The sequence below is a fragment of the Rhopilema esculentum genome, chromosome 16 (genome assembly GCF_057945365.1).
Source record: "Rhopilema esculentum isolate cy_ngs chromosome 16, ASM5794536v1, whole genome shotgun sequence".
Taxonomy (NCBI): Eukaryota; Metazoa; Cnidaria; class Scyphozoa; order Rhizostomeae; family Rhizostomatidae; genus Rhopilema; species Rhopilema esculentum.
The window spans coordinates 12,723,619-12,747,109 of record NC_142830.1 but is presented as its reverse complement, the minus strand read 5'-3'; the positions used below and the strand labels follow the sequence as shown (position 1 = coordinate 12,747,109).

Below are 23,491 nucleotides of genomic sequence, written 5' to 3'. Positions count from 1 at the left end.
TGGGTCCAGCCGTAACTCAAATGATAAAGATCATCGTAATCATTATATTACCGAAGCAAAACTACATAGGAAACATATCAAAAAGGCATTTGATTAAATAAAGGACTTTGCGGCAAGGAGGAATCGACGGTTTTCATTCTCTGTCAAATGTAATGATACAAAATGTGATTACACTGTATAAATTTACCACTGGCGATTACGATTTTGTTTTTAACGGTGATTAAAAACCAGTTTATGCAAATAAGGTTTGCCGAAAACAATGACTTGAAAAATAATACTGAAATGCCATGAAGATGTCCATTATTGAAGACAAAAACTAACTGCTGGGTTGACCCCTTACCATTCAAGTGCTTATTTGTGACGTTCTTGCAAAGAAGGGCTCACCAAAATAAACAAATTTAATCAACGGCATAGATTTAGTACAAAATTTAACGTCTTCGCACTGAATTTGGATTTCTTACTTGGGTTAGGAGTAAAAATGTTAGTTTACCTCCTTGTTTTACCGATTCTAGTGCTCCTATATCAAGTATACGGCGGTGAAAAATTAAACCTTAAATAATGAGCGATTGGCGACTGTGAGTAAAAAATTTCACCTGGGTGGCGCCTGCAGTAACAAACAATGAACCATATGAAACCTCAAGATCGTTGCTATTCAGCAAAATTGACACAGAAGCATAATAATTTCCCATAAGATTACAATTACAGCCACCAGGCAACATTTATCGATGATACCTTAGCTGGTGTGAAGTCACAGGCATGCAAAACGCCATATATATGTCTCAGTACAACGACGTATGAACCCTGTTATCCTTTGTATCAAACCTTACTTCTATAGTGGAATCAACTGTTAGTGAATTTGAGTAGAGAGGGTCCCCAATGTGCAAGCAAATTTAGACTATGAGACATTGACTGCGCACTGTAAGAGCAAAGAGAGGCAGGCAGGCAGGTGTGCCATTTTTGTTTTGTGGCAAAATATTGTCATAGCATCATGTTTGGATATATATTATTTCAAAGATTCAATTACAATTCAATTCGTGGTTTTTTCAGAACTGAATAATGTTTCGCACATTTATATTTGTTCTTTTCACTGTCTGTCTGGGTCACGAGAGAATCTTACCAAACCTCAGCAGTAGAACACCAATTTACAATCCTCTACACATAGCCCTCAAACGTAGTCGAGAATATCCTCAACAACATGAACCACACTTTACAAGAAAATCTACCATGTTTTGCTATTCACAACGCTTGGATGCGGCAAACACTATGCCCCTTTAAGATATTGGAAAACACCCCATGATATACAGGGGCAGTAATGGAGCCCCTTATATGGCAATTCTGCACAGTGCTGAAAAATGACCCGTCTGACTGCGGGTCAAGGATGGAATGGGGCAAGAGGGTAAGGTGGAAAGGGGCTAATGTAGCAAAGGAGAGGTTACAAATAACGATTTGCATGCAGCGTAAACAATATGGAATAGTAGGGAAAAGATAAATGTTTGTAGAAACATACTCCGTGAGAAAATCGGGCTCTTCTTTGCTACTCCTTTAAAATTGCTCTTGCAAACGTCTAGATAGACAAAGTACACTATCATCATCAGAAACTCTATTTATGATCTATTCATATACTCATGTCTATCTTTTAGCTTATTAACGCATTTATTCACTTAATTTATTCACTTAATTTATTCACTTAATTTATTAATAATCAATTCATATCAAACAAAGGTAGAAATGAAAAGAAGGAGCAATTTGGTAACGCCAATATAATTGAAAATTTTTTGATGAAAACAACTGATTACAATTTTTAGAAACATTGCGTTGATTACATACATAAATACATGTTTGCTATTAACAAATTACAAGTTTTTCTATACACAAGATGTCCAAAACTGCGAATATCAAATCAACAACGAGGGTGGCTGCCAGCTCAGGAGCTAAAATTTTGTTTCGTTTGTCCTAACAAAAAAATGAAAGACAGTGTCAAAGCAGTGAAAACTGCCAAAATAAACGGTAGCTGATAGGATCATAGACACAGACGTATGAAGCATTTCAAAAGTTGGGGCACATGACGGGAAAAAGCCCCACCCCCCTCATGTGCTGCAAAAAGGAACTTGATTTATGGTTCTGAAAAGTGGCACGCACCCCTACGCCCCTTGTTCCTTGTAATAAATCTAACAATCAGGACTCTTTGGACGCCATATAAGTTTTATTCTTTCGAATAACTTAAGTCAAAATAATGGTTATCTTACGATTGCGTATTTGCCATATTGGCGACACCACCCACAGCATAAGGTCAAAAGTTCTCATCAAAGTTAGCCTGAAGTATCAAAAGATTTGTGCAGCCATTCCTAAAATAATTTGGTAATTTGTGATAGATAGTATATATATATATGTCTAGGGATTAAAATGTAGCTGTGTTTAAACTTGTTCATTCGCGAGGCTAGGTTAAAAATGTGAATATCAGGATCAAGCGCTTCAACGTGATCCTATTAGGGCAATGACGACTTTTTTGTTCTTCTCTAAACAAAATGTCTCAAGTTTCACTTTACAAGTAAAATTTCCGTTAAGCAACAAAAAAATGCAAATAGAGCGCGAACAAGCCACCAACGGAACACACCGCTGAATGCAAGCACCTGTTAAGAAGTGAAATCGATAGCAAAGCCAGGCACCAAGTAGGCAATCAATGAACATACAATTGACGTCCCTTAACCGCAAAAGCAGAGAGCTTGATGACGTAGACCACTTCGCATAAGTTCCTTGAGTATTCCACTCGTGTGCGTAGTTAAGGTTAAGGTAAACGTTTTAGACACAATATTTCGTTTTCTTTACCTAAAAGCCAAACTATAACGGCATTGAATAAAACTATACATCATTCGATGCACAAGAATGTTGCGATTCAAATCATATCAAAATAACTGGCAAATATTGTAAAATGATACCTTCCAGGCGTACTTTTTGCTTAAATGCGTATACCACCTTCAAAAGCTATTTTGAATCCTTGCCTTTAAGGTACCAAAATCTGACTCATATCAGCAGAAAGCGCAGATCCTAAGCTATCAAAGTGTCTCGGATTTTTCAGTTTTCTTCTCCTCTTGAATCTATACCCTGTCAAAAATTGGTAAACAGTTCTTCTACCCTCCCGTAGTTGTAATTGGCTACAAAGACGGACCAGAGAAAAAACAAACATTTTGAGACACATTTTGCTTACCCAACATCGGTCCTGACCGCCTTCGATTGGTTCCTTGGGTACAAAATAGTTTTTGTACTTGTATGTAGAAGAATTTTGTGTCCGGAGAAAACGGGATTTTACTGATGGCACTTGAAAGGTACACCCGCAAACCACAGTGTAATCCGGGTCAAGTTATTTGAAGCTTAAAGATCAATTAGCCTGTTTGAATTAACACAGGCATATATGGGATACATAGGCGTGCCATGCGATGCGACCACAATCACAAAGCAACGATCATTGGCTCAACAGGTCAAGAGGTTCTCAGACAACAACTAGACAGGGAATTTTTAACAACAATCGAGCAAAGTGCCTAACCTTAGTTTTTGCTCTTGATTTGGGTACTTTCAGCCTTGCTGAATATTTTAAGCCTTGGATACATTTTTGTAACACAATAAAAATCACGTGATCGATGACGTCATTTTCCCCGGTCATTAAAATTTTCAATTCTTTTTTTTGAAAAATCGCTCCAACCATCTTGTTTGGCATTGTAATAGGAGCAAAAAGTTCTAAAGAATAAACTCTATCAGACCTGCAGATAACGAGTTATTGCTATTTAAAGTTTGCATGACGTCATCAAAATGGCGGTTTTGTAGTTTTCAAGCACGTGGAATTCAAAGGCTCATGGTCATAATTTAGGTTGCTTTACCTCGATTTTGAAGTTTTTTTACCTTCGTGTTATTCGGCAACTCAATAATGTCATTTGAGCTGATATATTTGCACGCCTGGGAAACTAAGTATTGAACAAAATGCATGCAAAAGGAAAATGTTCTAATAAAAATTTTTCTTCAAAAAAGCTATACTGAAGAGAAGCTTTTGTCAGCAATGAAAGACCGTCGATTCGTCAGCATTGTCGCTTGGCAATGAACTCCAACTTTTACAGCAGCTAGAGAGTGCAATATTAAATAGCACTTACATGCCAAGCATGACTTGATACCTCTTGCACTCAATCATCACAATTACAGGCAATGTTGCAGTTATCAGAATGTCTGTCGAAGTCATTTGAAGGAAACGATGAATCTAGCTTTCTCAGATCGGAAAGTTACGGGAAAGAGTGCAAGTATTGCTCGCAAGCCATATTCCAAAATTTCAAAACGAATTGTTCAATAGAGAGACAAATATTACATCAGGACCTTTTCGATACAGCTTCATACATGAAAGTTTATACATGCGTTAACACGATTCATACTCATTGCGTAATCAGTGTAGTTCTTGGAAAGCAATTACATATCAAGGCAGCTTTGAAGTTAAACAAGTCAACGAAGAACGACAAGAAATTGTACCCAAGGCACGAATCGGCCCTCAAATCTAAGTTTCGCCCCGTTGGCATCGATTCCTTTTCCTCCAGACAACTAAAATGCATCACAACTGGTAAGCAGAGGCGTGTCACAGAATATAATATCGGCTTCCATCAAGGCAACAACCTATTCCTATGTTTCTTCAACAAAGGCTAATTAAAGGTCCACATAGTTTCTTTCCGCTAATTGATAAAGCCAGTTTGAGTAGAGAAAGACATGTCTTCTCTTTCATCTGTTGATAGAATTTTATTGTTTTAGAATTCACTTTTTTGTCACTGTATACAACCGTTCGAATGAACTCCCGTGCGCCATCTAAGGCTTTATTAGCAAATTTCTAGGAAATAGCCAAGTTCTTAATATGCTGGTATTTTAAATCGTCGTTAATAAGTTTCCCAGCCCTGTAGAAGTAGGATGTGTTATCACACCCTGTGATAGCATGGAATGGTGACAGGGAAGAACACAGTTATTTGTCGAGGCTTCTGCAAATGCTTCCAACTTTGACGAATCTCTCATGGTTATAATTGTTAAACCTGTGTGTTTATACGCCCAAATTAAAAGCACAAGAACATCAGTGTTTTTTTGAGATAAGGACTACATCTGATTCTTGCATTACTGCATGAAGCACAAGCCGAATGTCTACGTCTTTAAGAACACACGAATGCAAGAACACGAATGCATCTATTTCTTTAGACTCTGTATGTTTGTGTTCCTCTATGACAATGAAGAATACTTAAGGCATAATATCCTTTCCTCGCTTTGCACAACCCTTGCAATCCTCTTTACGGGCTACTTTAATTTTGCATAGTGATGACGAATGTAACTCCATCTTACATTTCATGGCATTTATGCAAGCCTTGCAGCATCAACTTTTTAATCGATGATGCACGGAACAGTCCGAACGTGTTGCAATAGAAAGCGGCACCGGTTTCTATATTCAAGCTCACTTCTCTATTAGAGTGAAAAAGCTTTTTGTACTTTTAATGAGCTAGACGATCGAAACTTTATTTCTTTGTTGACTCGTTATCTTTCGAAGCTGTCTTGATATGTAATTTCTTTCCAAGAGCTACTCTGACCATGCAATGCGTATGAATCAAGTTAACGCATGTATAAACTTCCATGTATGAAGCTGTATCGAAAAGGTCCTGATGTAATATTTGTCTGTCTATTGAACAATTCGTTTTGAAATTTTGGAATATGGCTTGCGAGCAATACTTGCACTCATTCCCGTAACTTTCCGATCTGAGAAAGCTAGATGCATCGTTTCCTTCAAATGACTTCGACAGACATTCTGATAACTGCAACATTGCCTGTAATTGTGATGATTGAGTGCAAGAGGTATCAAGTCATGCTTGGCATGTAAGTGCTATTTAATATTGCACTCTCTAGCTGCTGTAAAAGTTGGAGTTCATTGCCAAGCGACAATGCTGACGAATCGACGGTCTTTCATTGCTGACGAAAGCTTCTCTTCAGTATAGCTTTTTTGAAGAAAAATTTTTATTAGAACATTTTCCTTTTGCATGCATTTTGTTCAATACTTAGTTTCCCAGGCGTGCAAATATATAAGCTCAAATGACATTATTGAGTTGCCGAATAACACAAAGGTAAAAAAACTTCAAAATCGAGGTAAAGCAACCTAAATTATGACCATGAGCCTTTGAATTCCACGTGCTTAAAAACTACAAAACCGCCATTTTGATGACGTCATGCAAACTTTAAATAGCAATAACTCGTTATCTGCAGGTCTGATAGAGTTTATTCTTTAGAACTTTTTGCTCCTATTACAATGCCAAACAAGATGGTTGGAGCGATTTTTCAAAAAAAAGAACTAAAAATTTTAATGACCGGGGGAAATGACGTCATCGATCACGTGATTTCTATTGTGTTACAAAAATGTATCCAAGGCTTAAAATACTCAGCAAGGCTGAAAGTACCCAAATCAAGAGCAAAAACTAAGGTTAGGCACTTTGCTCGATTGTTGTTAAAAATTCCCTGTCTAAACTAGAAACTTTGCTAAAGAAAACATGGAAACCTTCGTTTACAAGGGATTTTTTCCATTTTCAAAATTTCTGTTGGTTTCCAACATGGTATCATTGCCTGCATTGAAAGTTCGGCTAGTAGAATGTGATGAAATTCAAAAATGTATGCTTTCGTCCAGAAAACGTTTACTGTAACCTTAAAAAGAAAATGGTTTGTCTCTAGACAAAATCTAAACGGGAGACATTTTAATTTATTTTAAGGTTTCTGTTTTTCTATCTTACGTTCGAGGTTGATGGCAGGTTGATGGCAGGTTGATTTTGTGACGATTGCAAACTTGGAATGGACCAGGGTTTTAGAGATAGGGTGCAGTAGTGTAACGACGGTTGTGACGTCAGGGGGCCTTAAGGTTTTGTTAGTAGTTTCTAGCCTTATTTGCATTCTTACTTGCTCAAATCATTCAGTTACAGAAAGATTTCTGTAAACAGGATGAGCCTGTTCTCTCATTCGAATACCACAATAATGTTAGGAAAAAGTGGTCGCCGATTGGTTGAAAACAAGGCACCAATCAAATGGGCTATTCTTCATCCATTGCTATTTTCGATCGAAGGCACGCCAAGGATTTGGATTTTCTTGCTGTTTGTTACCTTGCAGAGCTAGGATAACGTCTGGTTTGGTTAATTATTCAACCAGACAGATCATTTTGTAAATTTGTGAATCAGTTTTCATTCTTTGAAACAATTTTCTGGATCGAAATGCTTTTTTGTCTACAAACCAACCCTGAATAAAATTTCCATCGAGGGAGCCAATTGTTTCTATTCTGCCTGCTTTGGACTCTGGTTTGAAAACTTGAAGAATCTCTAGAACCGAAGGGTTTTGTCGCGACATATATTAGCTTCGTCTAGAGTACTTGAGAAGCATTTCATGATTCGAAGCAATATGGTGTTCATTAAATATTAAAGAAATGAGCGTAATATCAGAAAGACGTACGTATTTGCTGCGATCTCAATATCTTCCGGGTCTCTATCACTCGGCTCATCTTCATTGTAGTCGGAATAATCCGGCCACGGGCGTCGGAGGCTTGGGTATAAACCAGACTGGGGCAAGACATTCTTGGTTTCAGAGGCATCAATGGCTCGTTTATCAGGATGAACTGATTTATCATGCAACTACGAAACGAGCAGGCGTTGTTTTAGCAAAATAACAACATAACAAACAGTGTTTGGCAATTTTTGAAGTTCAAACTGAAACAATAGTACTTAACACAGGCAACGCAGAGCGTTGAGAAAAGGGGGTGGGGGAGGGGGGTCTAAAAGAGTGGGGGGAGGCTATAACATAATTAAAGAGGCTTTACTGGTGGTTCAGTTCTTAACATTTAACATTTTTCGCAACAAGTGGGGGGAGGGGGGGGGGGGTTAACATGCAACCTTTTTTATTAACATTCAAATCTAGAAACGATTCGGCCGAAATGAGAAAGATTGCATGTAAAATCAACTTTCATACAGGTGAAATTTTAAGTTTCAAAATTTAACGCAATTATTTGGAGATGATCATAAAAAGTATATAATAAAACAACATGAAATACAAAAATACAGTACAAAAATAATCGCAAGTAAAAAAATGTAATTGAGGAGAGTTTACCATATGGAAGTAGAGCATGCTGTTACACATGGTTGCATTGTTGGCCTGCTCGTTATTCTCGGGGACGTTTACCAGAGATGGATATTGAATAGAGAAATCCTCGAGTGTTCCACCAACACCCTAAAATAGACCAGATAAGTAGTTGGATTCTATTAGAGAAGACAGACAGAGCAAGCTATAAGTAAGCATGGGCAGGACATTGTCAGATATTAAACATTTAATGACAAAATTTTGACATTTAGTTATGGATTTTAACTGCATTGACACGCCTAGGTTTATCGGCTACTATTTAAGATTTAAAACGTTTCACAGAAAAATTAAATAAATCAATATAAAGCTTAACTTTTTGAGAGGTTAGAATCTGAACTGTGTCTTCTTGCAGTGGTTTTGTTTATAAGCAAGGGTAGGGGCAGGTTTAAGGGGGTTAGGCCCCTAACATATTGGTAGCCCCCATAACCTATCTTTCTATACAGAGCAGCATCGGGACTTCATAGATTTCACAGAAAAATGTTGGCGCCTTACTGGACAGGGTAGATAAATTAAAAATTTCGACAACTAGCAATTTGAGTCATGAATTTTTTTTATTGCATAAATCCTCCAAACCCTTCTAGATTTACGCAATTTTTTCTTGTATTTCTTTGTCGCCATCCATTTAAAATATATCGACATCGGCACCTTTTGCGGTTGTCTGTAGCGCAACTCATGTATTAAAGATCAAAGCGGGCTTACCAATGAGGGGTGCGGCTGCAAAGAGGGGAATGGGGAGGAACCAGACATCGTGAGTGATTCCTTTAGGGCTGAAAAAGTGAGTGAACGGAAATTATACTTTATAATGAAAAAATAAGAAAGAACCAAAGTAAAAAAAATAAGACGAAAAAATATAATTTCACAAAATTTCTTCAATTATTCACATCAAAGCTGAATCATGAAATCGATAATCCAAGACGTTTTGACATTTAACGATGGCTTCAAAACATTTTTGGTCATCTTAAAACAACATCTTAAAATTGTTTGGTTCCTTATAAATGGTTTCAGTGTACATCATCGAACTAGAAGTAAGCTGAAAACTGGAGTTTGGTTTTCAAGGGAATGTTACAAGATCTAATTTGAGAGAATGGGCAAAGCAGAAAATATTTACCTTCTTCTCTAATAGCTGTGATTAGGCGCTCCCCACTTTCTGAAGGCTTCCACGCAGGGTTTTTAATCTAGAGATACAAAGCTAATTGTCAACAAATGACAGTAGTAGCTCTCATATGAGCAAACGAATTCAAATTTACAAATGACATTGTAAAAAGTAAACATTTTGAGTCATCCGAAAGCTTTTCGTCTGACATTCTACAGAGTATAGAACGTCAGGACATAGACCGAAATCTTTACGCTAGAAAATATATATACCCAGTTGCGGATCGAAATAGGCCAATCAGAAACGCGAACATATTGAGGCTGTTGGGGCTGCCCAACCGGTGCCGCTTGCCTATTCAAATTTGTTGGAGAAAATGTTCACGAGTAGAACGAACATTCATAAACCATGGGAATATTGATTCATTTATCATAGGAAACAATTTCCAGCAATAATAATTGTATTTGATTTTACTAGAGTATAGCTGCTAGCGACATTTTGTCAAGGATCCACGAACCCTTGATGTTCAGTACAGTATAGGACAGTCCAAGCAATACCATATATCAAGGATCCAGGGAAGTGATCCAGAGGAATATGTAACAATTTTTGTTTCAATAGAGTCGTTTTTACCAAAGAACATAAACTGGTTACTGTGAAGCACAAAAGCAGTGCACGGATCATTCACCTCATTCTTTGGGAATGTAACTCAACCCATTAGCCTTGCTTTTGGTAATTTCATATTTCATGTGGTCTTTTTCGTGACGTCTTCGTTAAAGGCCAATTGTTTTATTCCAGTTTCGAATTACAGAAGAATTTGCAAATATTCACATTTCGAACATAAGAGGTATCAATTAAACTTTAATAAAAGATTTCTTGTGTTAATGTTTTGAAAACTAACATAGTAGAACATTATGCGAACCATGAAATGACCCCGTCAGGACGTTTAGACACCCTTGACAATAAGTAGATCTTTGTGCTCTCATCTTAATATATGCGCTTCTTACTTATTATGAAATTTAATTTCACTGATAAAATTGTTCATCTACTTAATGGATAACCAGGTCATAAAATATAAACATTTGAAAATGATTTCCAAAGGAAAGTAGGATAAAGGCTTTTTAACGATGAAAAACTGATTAAAAATTGAGACGTTGGAGCATGGGAATTTTCTTCCAATACTATTGGGGCTACAATGTCAGGGAATTCGTTAAAAGTCACGTTTTAAATTATTAAAGAATATTAAAGAAACATTTTTTTGAGACAACAGAAAGGTTGCAATTGTTGCTAGCGAAAGCATGAGGTCTAAACTCTTCATTGCACTGCGGTCCCCTACGGCAGATAGTCATCAGAATCTATTTAATTAAAAGTTAGGCTTACCGAGAAATGTAATAGAGACAGCTCAGTTTTCCCGTTTTCCGCTTGGCTCAAATCTTCAGCCTCGGTAAGGTCTCCGGATAACCAGGCTCGATTGCCATGCCGACGTACATCAAGTTGTGCGAAGGAGCACACATCGCCGACTCCTGTTACTTCTACTGTGAAATTTCTGAGAAAATCTACGATACTCTGAGCCCTGTACCGTATGCTCAACATCAGAATGAATGGAGTCAGTAGTGGACTTACAAGTTCTTCTATCAAGTAAACCTATGAGAAAATAAGAAGCAGTTCAATATTTATCAATTCTGAGTTGTGTTACGTTGTCCTGTGATGTGTTGTTTTGTGTTACGTTTTCATTTATTACGTTACTTCACAAATGTTATGTTATGTTATGTTATGTTATGTTATGTTATGTTATGTTATGTTATGTTATGTTATGTTATGTTATGTTATGTTATGTTATGTTATGTTATGTTATGTTATGTTATGTTATGTTATGTTATGTTTTGTTATGTTATGGTATGCAATGTTATGTTATGTTATTCTATGCTTTGCTATGTTATGTTACACTACGTAACGCTCCGTTACATTATGTTACGTTTTGTAACGTTACATTGCGTTAAGCTACGTTATGTTACGTTACCTTCTATTCTGCTTCTGAATTTTGTGTTTTGTGTCCACTAACCGTTAAGAAGACATTTACCGGTAAATATTGACAAGAAAAAAGCTATTGAAAGGTACTCACGAACTTGTACTGGAACAGTCTTGAAAACTGGTATCTGACCTGCAGGAAAACGTGAACTCTAAAAGGCTGTCACATGAATAACTTTAAAGTGGCCAGTAATATCAGCTATATTATTACTTATATAACTTATAATAAAATAGCATTCTTTTGGCCTTGGGGTTTTGATTTTTTCTTTTAGCTGTAGCAGCAAAACGCTTTAGCAACATATAGAGTTTGAGAGTCTATGAGGAGAATCCTTGTCAGTTTAACGGTAGAAAAGCTGCATATTCAGTCAAGTGAGAGTCAAGAAAAACCTCTTGATAAATGAATGAAAATAGAATAAAATCTTTATGCACATACGCTTTTTGTGTAAAGAACAATACGGTTCTAGGTTGCTACACCGCGTTTCGCACTCAAACGAGCATCAGGCAACATTTAAAGAAAAAAAGGCTCGGGGGAAGATAATTCAAATATATTAAGATTACTTCGTTACCTCTGACGTGTGTGCTTTTCCTTTCCAATGGTCTGGGATGTAGTGAGTGAAAGCCAATACTTGCTTGAGGAGTGTCTCTGGGCACCACACGAAGTTCTAAAAAAACCAAGCTTTTTTAAGTTTGTTCGACCTTGTTAGCAAACAGCCAATTAAAACATTTAATAATTAACATCAATCATTTGGTGGTAAATATATTGGAGATTTTAAAGCAGATATGAAATGGAAATTTATCAATATAACTGGAGGGAACGTCTTGCAATTTTTTGGACCTTTGACGTCGAAAGGAAATCTTGTATTCTTTATGACTGGTAGGTTTTTCTTTTTGACTGTATTTAAACATAAACTGCTATCTTGCCTTCTAATGGTGTTTGAATCGCTGACAGTAGACTAAAATATCATAACGCAGCTAAATAGGTCGAAGTGATCACATTAGGCCATCTGACAAACTGCATGTTTCAGTTACTTCGATTACGTCATACATTATTGTGGGTAGAGCAGGAGGCTACGCCAATTTCCTGCTTCATGCCATTATCAGGAAACAAAGCCTCGACCAATCTGCAACAGTCCGGCTAACCGAACTCTACGCCACGGGATAAGAAAACCTAATAAATTCAATCAATACAAAGAATGTACAATTCGTCTATCCACCCTTATCCCCTGGGTTTCCTTTATTGTCAAAATGTCGATGGTAAATTTAACAAAGATGAGAAGACATCAATACTTCGTACTTGCATTGGATAATGAATAATGGAATTTCCGATCTCACTGGCGTGTTTTGGAATGACAGCATTTGACAGAAGAATTTAGTCGAAAACTTGTCATTCAAAGCGGCCTATATTCTACGATAACTGAGATATCCCCTCGGCTCAGATGACAAAATAACGTCGTTAGTTAGTTAATCACAAATTCACCTCTTGACTTTTGAAACTATAGAGGAATTGACTGATAAATATTTTAGGGTAGGAAAGGTAGTATTTCACTAAAAGGCCTTCGAACATTTTCACTTCGAAAAACGAAAGTTGTGTACACGAAAATTTATCGCCTTTCCTCTGAAATTCGTAACCTATGCAAGGGAATACCGAACGCGGACGGCCGAATCAAGTAACGGGCAGAACGCGCCTTTCGTCTTCTTTAGTCATTTTCAATCTGCACCTGGTTTAAATTTCCCTTTAACGTAAAAAGCCAACAACGTTTTTTTCTCTGACGATAAAAAGGACCTTACTTTGGAGTAATTTGGTCTCGCTTTTTGGTAAAACTCTTGATTTTGCGGTACCAAGTTTTCATTTAGTTGAAATTTACTTACAACCAGAAAGAAGCACAGCGAGCGTGTTAACCATGTTACGATAAGAGATAAACAAAGTCTGCATACCTCATCCGGAATGAAGGTTGAGCAACCTTTGATGATAAGGCCAAGAACAGCCATTATCGTGAGAACATATTCCACTCTCAATACATCTTGATCAAATATTGACAAACCAAGCAGGACTGATAATAGGGCTCCGGCAAAGAACGCAACATTCCTGGAAAAAAAATTTATTAAGCGTACAATTGTATTTTTCAATAAAATCATAGGTAAGTCTTTTATTTAGAAAAGGCAGACAGAAAAGACTACAAATAAACCCTGTATTTGTCTGGATAAATGTGTTTGGGACCTACTTGCTGTGTTATAGTGCATTTTGAGATATCTGAAGTAAAGGTGCATTCTTCGAAGGACACATTTATTCAGATTACTTCACTAAATCTCGACTTCGTCATCTGACCAATAATAATTCAGCGAAATTTGCAATCTACACAGAAGTGAAACAAAGCGGGGTAAATAAATAGAACACAAAGGTTGAAGGGAATTAAAGAACATTATTTGAAGCTGTGCTGCAATCGAGAAATTATAAAAAAGAGTCATTTTTATATCTATAGTTTTAAAACTATATAGTTTTAACACATAAGAATTTATTTGTTCAGGGGCCTATTCTAAAGATGGTAACTAAAAGAGGATAAAGAAATAGCACATACTTAGCAAAAACAGCAACAAGGGGCGACATAAATGAGTTCATATACTTCGTAGCTGGTTCGTAGGCTTTGTTCAACCTGCAAAAGATGGTTGATGACGTAGTAAATTGAAGAGCAATTCAACCCAAGTTATTTACATTCTGTCAATAAATAGATAGAGAACTTGATTATGAAAGGTTTATCAACAGGAATCTATATATCTAAGCATCCCTGAACAGCAAAGTTGCAAGGTTTGCCCCCAACTCAACTCCTGGAGACTGGAGTCACTAAGCTTGTTAGCTGTTAAGTGAAACAAAAAATATACACATTCGACGATTTTAACCTAAATGTTTTAAAAATTCTTCACTCGTGGTAATTCTCAAGCTTCAATTCGATTGCCGAGAAAAGCAACCTTGATTTTTCTCAGGGCTTTTTGAAACATGCATGGTATAAATTGTCTGTATTTTCACTTTTGACCAACCAAAACCTCTCAATTAGCAACAATTAGCTGCTTTCACCGTAAATCAATGACAAGCTAAAACATGAGCCATTTGCAACACAGGAACTCGTGTCATGCCATTTGCGCCCGACTTGCAACTTTCGTAATTTCAAAAAAAACACTCGAGCCGTAGCCCTTGGCCGTGGATCAGGAGCGGCGGCTCGGAGATTGAGAAATAGTGTTAATCACAGAGCAACTATAATTTCACTTAGCAAGACCTTTTATCAAACGAAAATGTTACTAAAATGCAGGATTCGTAAATAGAATTGATTAAAATGAAGCTCATTGTAGGTGCTGATGTTAAGAAAAAGCAGGCGCCACACTAGCCGAACTTTCAAACCCTTCCTTTCTGTGGCGTTAAAAAGGTATTAGAGATACATTTGTTTTGAATGAATTGTTAATAAGAAATAAACTCAGCACAAGCTTAGGAGATTTCGAGCTAAGGCTACTGTTGGACTGTGAATTACTGACAACAAAAAGCCACAATCCAAACACAAATAGTTCAAAAGTCGCTGAATCCGACTGATCGTTACTGAGTCGCTAATTAATTGATGGATGAAAAAAGTATCATTTAAGATTATCCACTGAAATCTACCAGCTTAAAAACAAATAAGAAACATTTATCGATAAATAGCGAGATCTTTGAGAAACCTAGATTATAAGGGGTGAGTTAGCGTGAAATTATTTGTTTCCTTGGAGGAACGGAGCATCAAAATTTGATAAATACCGCACAAGTCTTCTTTTTGTCCCAGAAAACAACTACACATGCATGGGAAGAATTTCGAATGAATTGGTATGATTTGTGCCAAAGTTTGTAAATGAGAGTTAATGCTTGACTCTGTGAATTCTGAATGGAGTGCTTCTCTTCGAAAGAGAGTCAAAATGGCCGAAACCAAAAACTGGTTCAGCAGGAAATACGCGCGAAACCCCTGACGAACGAGTACCAAGCCATGTCGCTTAAAGTATACCTTAAGGGCACAAGACTCGACGTTTCCTCCCTGGAAATTTATTGTTCGAAATACAATCTAGATTCAATAAAACGCCGTTTCTTCGGAAATAATTAAAAAAGATACGGAACATTTCCACAAAAGGCTCAAAAAAGTTTACTTGTTGAAGCCACTGGTTGAAGGTGGCAGCCGACAAGACTCAATTGTGGTATGGTAACAAGATCTTCGAGGACCACATATATCAAACTTCATGTCTCTTGTTAAAGACAGACTTTTGACAAAAGTAGAAGCTTTAAACAGTTATCTCAAACCCGTCTCTTTTTGACCTGGGCGGGAATATCTTATTCCTACATATATTGCTCTGCGCATAGAGCGGGAGACGGTCCTGAGTTGCAACTACTGGTTTCAAGCTTAAGGTGGTCATCAAGCGCTGCCGTTATGTGCAGTATTCATGCAAAATTACCTTCAAGCAATGAATAGTTATATGCTAATTTATGCGAACAAAGCGGACAAAACAAAGTAAATAGTGCATTCCCTTAAAAGTTGGCAGTTCCCCTACTCCACAAAAGGCACAACACCTCTCCTCGATATCTTCTAAGCGAAATGGGGGCAAGAAAGGAACAGACGGATGTATAAATAAAGAAACAAGCATTATTATGATATTGTTGAAAGAGAACGAGGTCGTTCAACTTTCCTTCACTGACTAATTTTATATAAGGCCTTACTTCTCGTTGGCACAACACTACCTGGTACAACTGCGTCGCGATTCTGATGAACAGACTTGCAAAGGGGAACACGCTACATATCAAGCATAACTAGAAGATCTGAGGTACAGTGGTGACATCTTTATCTAACCCCCTCTTTGAAAAATGGGCCAAATTTGAAAAATTTGAAAAATCCGTCAAAGAAACGCAAGATCCAATCACGAGCACGTCGTTAAAATGGCAGTTTTTAAGTGTTACAACCGCGGAGTCCCAGAGCGAAATATTTGCAACGTCTTACCTTGCTTGAAATTCGTGATCCAGCTCATTTAAATGCCTGAGGTACAATCGGCCATACAGAGACCTGTGAAAGCAAAATATATAAAGGTCATTATAGCTTCGCTTTTTGCTAGGCGATAATAAATACCCTTGAATCTTAAAGTCCTTGAATAAAACTTTTACTCAAATTCTGTTAGCCAGCAATTTAACAATATCTTAAATTTACTTTTCAAAAAGTTACTTTTTGGCTAACTCACGTTTTTTGAAAAACAAGCAAATATAAACAGAAATAGCTATGATTTTGTAACCCCGCTTAAAAAGTTCCTAATATTAGCGGCAAGGGCAAATTCACTCTTGCAAATAGCGTATGAAATTTTTGCCAAAGAAAAGGATTTGAAAATGGCTTTGAAAAAAGCAAACATTTTACAACATACTAAAAGCTTTTTCGTCTGACACTCCTCAGAGCATAAAACGTCAGAATAAGGTTCCGAAAGAACAAGATGGAAAATATATACCCAGTTGTGGATCGAAATAGGCCAATCAGAAAAACGCAAGCACAAGAACGGTATGGTTGAACAATCAGTGCCGCGAGCCTAAAGAAAAATTACCAATGGAGTCCAAGAGAGAAAACGAACTCCTTCTGTCTACACAATGGCGGCTTTTTCGTTTTTATGTAGATCGACTTCAAAACAGAAAAGGATTTCTAAGGATTTTGAGTTAAAGCAAAAGGACTTCTACCAAAGGCGTACGTGATTCCTATTGGTTGATTCCCCCTCGATCAGTGGCATCTTTGGGACAGTATGAGAACTGTAAAGTCTAGCAGAGCTTGAGAAAGTGTTTAACCTTTACTTCAAGAAGATTTATGAAACCGATATGAGCTGACAGAATGATTTTGTGAAGTTAAAGTCGAAGATTGACAGACTTAAAAGCCGTTGATTTGGGGTTTCAGTGACTAATAGGTGTCATGTTGAATCAAATCCAGTTGGGCATTGACCTTTGAAACATAAACGCTATTGTGATAAGGAACTAATCTCGAAATATTGGGAGATTCAAGTTGGGGGCTTATTGGTGAGACTCGTCAGCTTGTATGCTTATTAAAACGGGCTAATAACGGAACATAGCGCTGTCTCTGGACGAGAAGAATACCACCGTATTTCACGGTGTAAAAGTTGAGTTTCGCAAAATACATGTGAAATGTCGACCTCCATTTATACGACGGTGACATGTTTTTGAGAAAACTTACTTCTTCTACTTTCTTTCTTTGAACAAAAATTTTACAGAAAAGGATTTATGCTTTAACAGAAAGATTTCCCTGCGAACAACTTTTGATAGGAAGTATAGGCTGCGGATTTAGAATAAAAGTTCTTTCTGTCGCGATTGTTGAGTTTTTGTCAGTCAAATCTTAAAACTGATAGAATAATTGTTGGACTTGAAGCAGCAAAAATTGTCTTAACTTATAAATTCCCGTGATAAAATATCGAATGTGGGTTCCCCCGTTTTGCCAAAAAGGCACGTATTTTCAACAAATGGGTCGAGTTATAAACTGGGATAACGATAAACATCAAAGGAAAATTACCAGAGAAAATCCTTTCCTCTTAAAGATATCAAAGAGAGGAAAATTTTTGCGGAAAAAAAATTTGGTTTTTGTGGCATAAAATATATTTCAGCATTGAAGCTTCTGGAATATCTGGGTTTTGTACTCCAAGATGCGATATAAAGCAATTAAAAAATAGAAATAAATGTAACAGAATACAAAAAATGGAACCATATTAGAAATAAAAATTACTTACCATCTTCTAGCTCCAAAGAAATCCGGCGATCTCTTTATCAACTACAATGAAAATTTTTGCATCAAAACATTATTACATCATACCTACATCAAAGACATATTATTTAGTGTCCATTAAAACAACGAAAAGATAGCTAAAAGCAAATTATTGCTGTCATGATATTTTCTTTACACTCATTTTTTTAAAAGAACCAAATAATTTTTGCCGAGCATCGATGATCTTAACTTTTTATAATTTTAGGCTTAAATTGTTTCTATTTTAAGAGTGTTTTTTTGCAAACATTTGAGAAGTTACATACTGTTTTACTGACGTTTTAGTGATCTAAGACGTTTTACTGGGTAAAGTTTAAAAATAAAGCAATGACTGCTAGTGTTTATGGACAAACTTGCATAGTTTTGTTCTGTTGACATGACATAAATTTCAAAATTCGAATTGTTTTTTTTAAATTTCTCATCTGAAGCCGAGCATGTTCTAGCCTTGTTCTTATTTTTTGGGCAAATCGAGCCTCAGTGTTTTTATAAAAAAGAGTGTATTCATTTTCTTAACAACAGTAAAGCCATTGTTCTTTTTAATTTTTCATCTGTACCATGGAACTTAAGAAGCAGGTCTGGGTCACGGTATACAGGTCACTACAACTCTATTAACACTGGCCAGGTAAAGATGTTATATCCATAAACAACTGGCTGTATTAGCTCACATAGGCGGCGAAGACCGTATCAAAGGTGATAATCTGGTTGCTCCCCTTTTTAAAGGAACCACAATCTAAAACTTGTGTGAACAATTCATCTATTGCTATATCCCTTCTGGGTCACTATTGCCAGAAAGATGGGATTCACTCGTCTCCATGTTAAGTGCTCTATGTATTGAGTACTTAGAAGCCCAGCCTATGGAACCAAAATGACCTCTGTGACAAACTGCATGGTGATTAAAACTTCCTGACAGGGCACTACAATCATAAATTTAGAATGAAATCAATGATGAAAACATTTCTGCCCGTAGTAAAACTACAAAAATATGTTCTGTCAGAGTTACATAGAAACATCATAAAGATATGTCCGTATCTAGAGGGGGTATTGCGTTCAGATGAGCCTTTCTGAATTCGATTTCAGGGCAAAGACTTTTGCCAGACCCCTGCATAAATTCAAGCTGGTGGCTTGTAACAAGCACTTTCTCACTGGACTCGTTAAGCCATCATGAAAGAACCTAGAGATGAAAATAGTAAAACTAGGAATAAACAGATGAAATCACCGATACACGACAGAAAGTTGCGACCAAACGACCGGTGGTCTTTGTCGAATTCAAAGCAATTCATGTTTATGAAAGGAGGTGCAAAACGAGGCTTGGTGGAACTAAAATCACTGATGGAGAGAGACAGCAGTGCTTATGCTTTTTTAACTTTGAAGCACTAATGGAGAGAGATAGCGACGGTCAACTCAACAGTGACAAGTTTTAGTCTTCGTCAGTTTGCTGGTAGCGCAAAGATCCTCTATCGATGAATTGTCGGAAACTTTTGACCGAAACTTCCTATTAAAGCAGACTTTAAAAACCAATCCATTCATACTTCACCTACGTCGTAATAGAACAAGTTTGTTTTACCAAGTACATCTGATTTACCAAGTACAACATTCAAATCGATTGCTGCCTTAAGGGGTGACCCAACACATAATAGACACAGGTAAATGCTTTGAAAGGGTGTAAATGGTCTTAACCTTGGTCTTTGGCGTAAGTCGATGACAACCAGAAAAATGAGAAACAATTGCAAAGGGCTCTAACAGCTCGTCATATACATACCAAAACAATGTCTTGTATTTGGAAAACAAATTAGGATATCACCACTAATGATATCAGAGCAAACATTTCTTCTCCTTAACCAAAATCGTGATCCCAATTCAACGTACCATGACCACAATTTGTTGAGCAGTAAAGAATTTCTTCTTAATTGCAGTTTGACGTCATACTTGTAGTTTGCAGTACCAAGAAAAATTCTTATGCTTTAGCAAAAGGCATAATGAAAAGGTCAAGACAGTTTAGGGACCAGAACTCTCCTTAGTAGCCAATTAAGCTTTAACTGGGAGCATGGAGCAGAGAGTAGGGGCCAGTAACTTGAAGCTGGCAGCAAGGGATTGGGACTTTGGTAGAAACGCAATTAGCTTATACACTCCTCCAGAAAGCATCTTCGGCGGTGTAAACAGAAAGAAGTACGTTTTAGAGCCTGTCCAAGTCCTATATAACGTTTTGTCATTAGCGAACTGCCTGACACAGTAGCTTGCAGTTCAACAAGGTTATCTTCGAAAAACAGATGCTATCGGCCTAAACCACTGTTTAACACTGATTATTCTACTTAAGAAAGAACGATAGGTTCTCCTAACCTTTACATCACACCGGATGCAATCGACAAGGCAACAACAGACCGTAGACTGTTCCTACATATGACTAAACAACCATATTCTGAATTAGTTACCACTCTTAAACAAAGCAATGTTACCATTTTACATGAAAAGCTCGATTTCAAATCATTATGAGCATTTGTGGTTTTGATAAAACATAAATGCATTAGGCGAATTTTAAGTTTTTGATACAACATCTTCTCGTGGCCTTACTTTAACAGTCTTGGGTCACTGGAGATTGTGTTAAACAATATACACTTCCACTGTGATTTCGACAGACCAGCAAGATTATTGTTACATCGAACCAGGTGTTGGTGAAAACCGCCACGTCTCGCACGAACCAGGAACGAGTCTTGCGTTTTGGCACGACACAATGATTCGCAGGTTGTTGACATACTGCTACTTTGCTACTTTGCTTTGGACGATGAAAGATTGGATTGTAATGACAGATTTCGGATTACGGTTAGTTTTAAGGGATTTTCTGGAGAGTTCTAAACAGGCTACTAAGCTTCTCAAGTAATAATGTGACGAACATGCGATAAAGACGTTGCAGCCCTTTGCTTGCACCTATAGTCATAGAAAAAGAGAATAAGCTGCAGAAAAGCATCTTACGCAATCTCTTTTTGGTAAAGCGTTTTTGCATCAGTCAAGTGATGATTTTAGTGACAGAACAGACGTTAAAGACACAATTTTTCGACAGCGAACCGTTCCAACGAGTAAAGGAGTGACTCGATAACACCTTAATGTGTTTAGATTCCATGGCAGGGTCAATGGGCTGTCCCCATAGTTTCTTGCTCAAAGCCATCATAGCAATCTCGTGTCGGCCTTCCTTTCTTCTTCTGTTTTTGCTCTCTTCAGCCCTGCTTCGTCTCCGATTGCCAAATAAAACGAATAGCTTATGCTGAAATTAATTTTGGTTATAATCGAAATTCACCGTGACACAAACAAAAATTACTCCCAATTGCAACTAACTCGGCAGCAGGCATTGCGGGCAGACAACTAACTCTCTTTTGCTCGGCATTCTTACTTGGAATCTAAGAGAAGTGAAAGTTCAGGATTGCGTCAACAATCTCTTTACAGGATACTGATTTTCTCCATTTTGGAATAAAATGAAAAGCTTTTTCTACATAAATATACTTTCTGATTTACAACGCTTCATAATATCGACTAAGATGTTTCATGGGGTTTAAAGGTACTGATAAGTGGGCATACAAAATGAGGTTAACTATATAGCCTTTCTATTCGAACTTCACAGTGTTGTTATACTGCTAAGATGTTGGTATTCTAAGATCGTTAGCCATAATGATTCTGTAAGAGAATTACTTGTAAAATTCAGAAAAGCTTGAGAATGGTTGTCTTTAAATTTGTGGTTCTAATACAGAACGGTTAAAAAAGATTCATCAATGACAAATAAGGCTTAAGTAATGACAAACAAGATAGTTGAATAAGGCAACGGTCTAAAGACAATAGCACAGCCCATAAGGAAAAAGATGCGGTGAGTGAAGGAAACCAGAAGTAAAGATAACGAATAACTGAGAACTTGTCGAAAATCCCTTGACTGCATGGATGCAAGTGATGAAGCTCTCTTATTCAGCTGCAGATTAAACAATAATTTCATTCAAGCAGCCAACAAGTTGTGTTTATAATTTTCCCCAGACCCAATAAACAGTCTAAATATGTAGCCATTCTAAACGATTCACACAATATCCTTTTATGCAAAACAAACTGGTTTATCTGTTAAAGGCAATCTGTCACGACGATGATCGATTATAAGAAAAAAGGGATTTTTTATTGTTTCCAGTCCCCCTTTAATTTATCGCATTGTAAAAAATATGGCGGGGCGCTGGAATTGTGTTTAGGCTATTGTTCCAGCTATTGTTCTCGCTAACCAATCCACAACGAGACAGATTGCCTTTAAATATTTCCTCTTAGAAACACGTCAAGTTTTCAAATTTGTAATAAACGCCTTTCTATAGATGTTGAAACGATATCTTCAAACAATAAACAAACGCTGGGGTGCTTATGAGAAAAGATATGTTACATGACAGGCATTGATATGGCACCTCATGCTACAGAAGAACCTATATCTCATGCTACATAAGAACCTATACAGAAGGAGTAAGATTCAAACCAAATGGATATCATAAATGCAAATGCTCTTGATCGTTCCGAATCATGGGAGGCCATAAGCCCTTCCCGAGTCTCATTTTCATTTTGAATGTACCTGGCTTCAAACAGGTCTTTTTGGCCAAGAAAGTCTGGTAGAGAGAAGTCTAATAAAAAAAAGCCTCAAATGAGTTTTACTTTTAGATTATTTATGCAAAGAAAGATTTATTCTCGAGATAAAAGGGCTAAGGTCTGAAAAAATCATAGCAATAAATAAATTTACCTCGATGAAGGAAAAGAACACGCAAAGATAACGAAAATATGCCGCAGAAACAGAAGCACCCACAATACAAACTGGTTTTCTGTATTAGAAGTTCCTAGCCTCATAATAAATAAAAAATATACTAAGATTTTCTGGTATACCAAAAGTACAAAAAATAAAATATGCACCAGAAAGTTCAGCCGAGGTTAACCCTGCTTCAGAAAATCTAATTAACTTCGAATGCCCATGGCGGGATATTTCAAATTTTCTCAAAGGCTTGCGAATGAAGACATCTTCTCCCATATTTTACTGAGTGGTGCCTAAGATGACCTCTTTCTAGGAATTCTTCACGGTAAAAAATTTGCATTAATAGTGTTAGAAAAGACAGGAATGGTAAAGATTTTTCAAGAAGCGAAAAGATGAGTCATTTAGCAACGGGGAAAAGTCTTGCTGAATGGTATTGCACAAGTAGGCAATAGAATGGGTGGCATTCTGATAAGAATAAGCTGCCGAGCTCCCGAAGCATTAATTGGCATTGTGGTGTGACGCAAAAGGTAATGGTATATGAACGCATATATACTGTGGTGAAATAAATTACCTGAACAATTGTCTTTGGGTGGACTGAAATGGGCAATGGTGGCAAAAATAGCAACAGTGTCTCAACACACAGCTTGCAAGGATGAGTCT

At 37.0% G+C, this 23,491-nt stretch overlaps 1 protein-coding gene across 2 annotated transcripts in view; it reads right to left on the bottom strand.

The window, feature by feature from the left end:
- LOC135682748 (autophagy-related protein 9A-like) overlaps window positions 1-23,491 on the bottom strand; it is a 47,095-nt gene that overhangs the window by 1,609 nt on the left and 21,995 nt on the right. The window contains exons 11-22 of one of the 2 annotated variants that reach the window (XM_089113053.1): window positions 18,050-18,090; window positions 16,282-16,344; window positions 13,858-13,932; window positions 13,217-13,367; window positions 11,848-11,943; window positions 11,376-11,414; window positions 10,634-10,897; window positions 9,275-9,341; window positions 8,866-8,933; window positions 8,137-8,256; window positions 7,486-7,664; window positions 1,760-1,953 (exon numbers count right to left, since the gene is read on the bottom strand). In XM_089113053.1, coding sequence (XP_088969179.1) covers window positions 1,932-1,953; window positions 7,486-7,664; window positions 8,137-8,256; window positions 8,866-8,933; window positions 9,275-9,341; window positions 10,634-10,897; window positions 11,376-11,414; window positions 11,848-11,943; window positions 13,217-13,367; window positions 13,858-13,932; window positions 16,282-16,344; window positions 18,050-18,090 — 1,185 coding nt within the window. In that variant the 3' untranslated portion in view covers window positions 1,760-1,931. Of the gene's footprint in view, window positions 1-1,759; window positions 1,954-7,485; window positions 7,665-8,136; window positions 8,257-8,865; window positions 8,934-9,274; window positions 9,342-10,633; window positions 10,898-11,375; window positions 11,415-11,847; window positions 11,944-13,216; window positions 13,368-13,857; window positions 13,933-16,281; window positions 16,345-18,049; window positions 18,091-23,491 lie in introns of those variants that run through there. The other variant, XM_089113052.1, reaches the window with a different exon arrangement.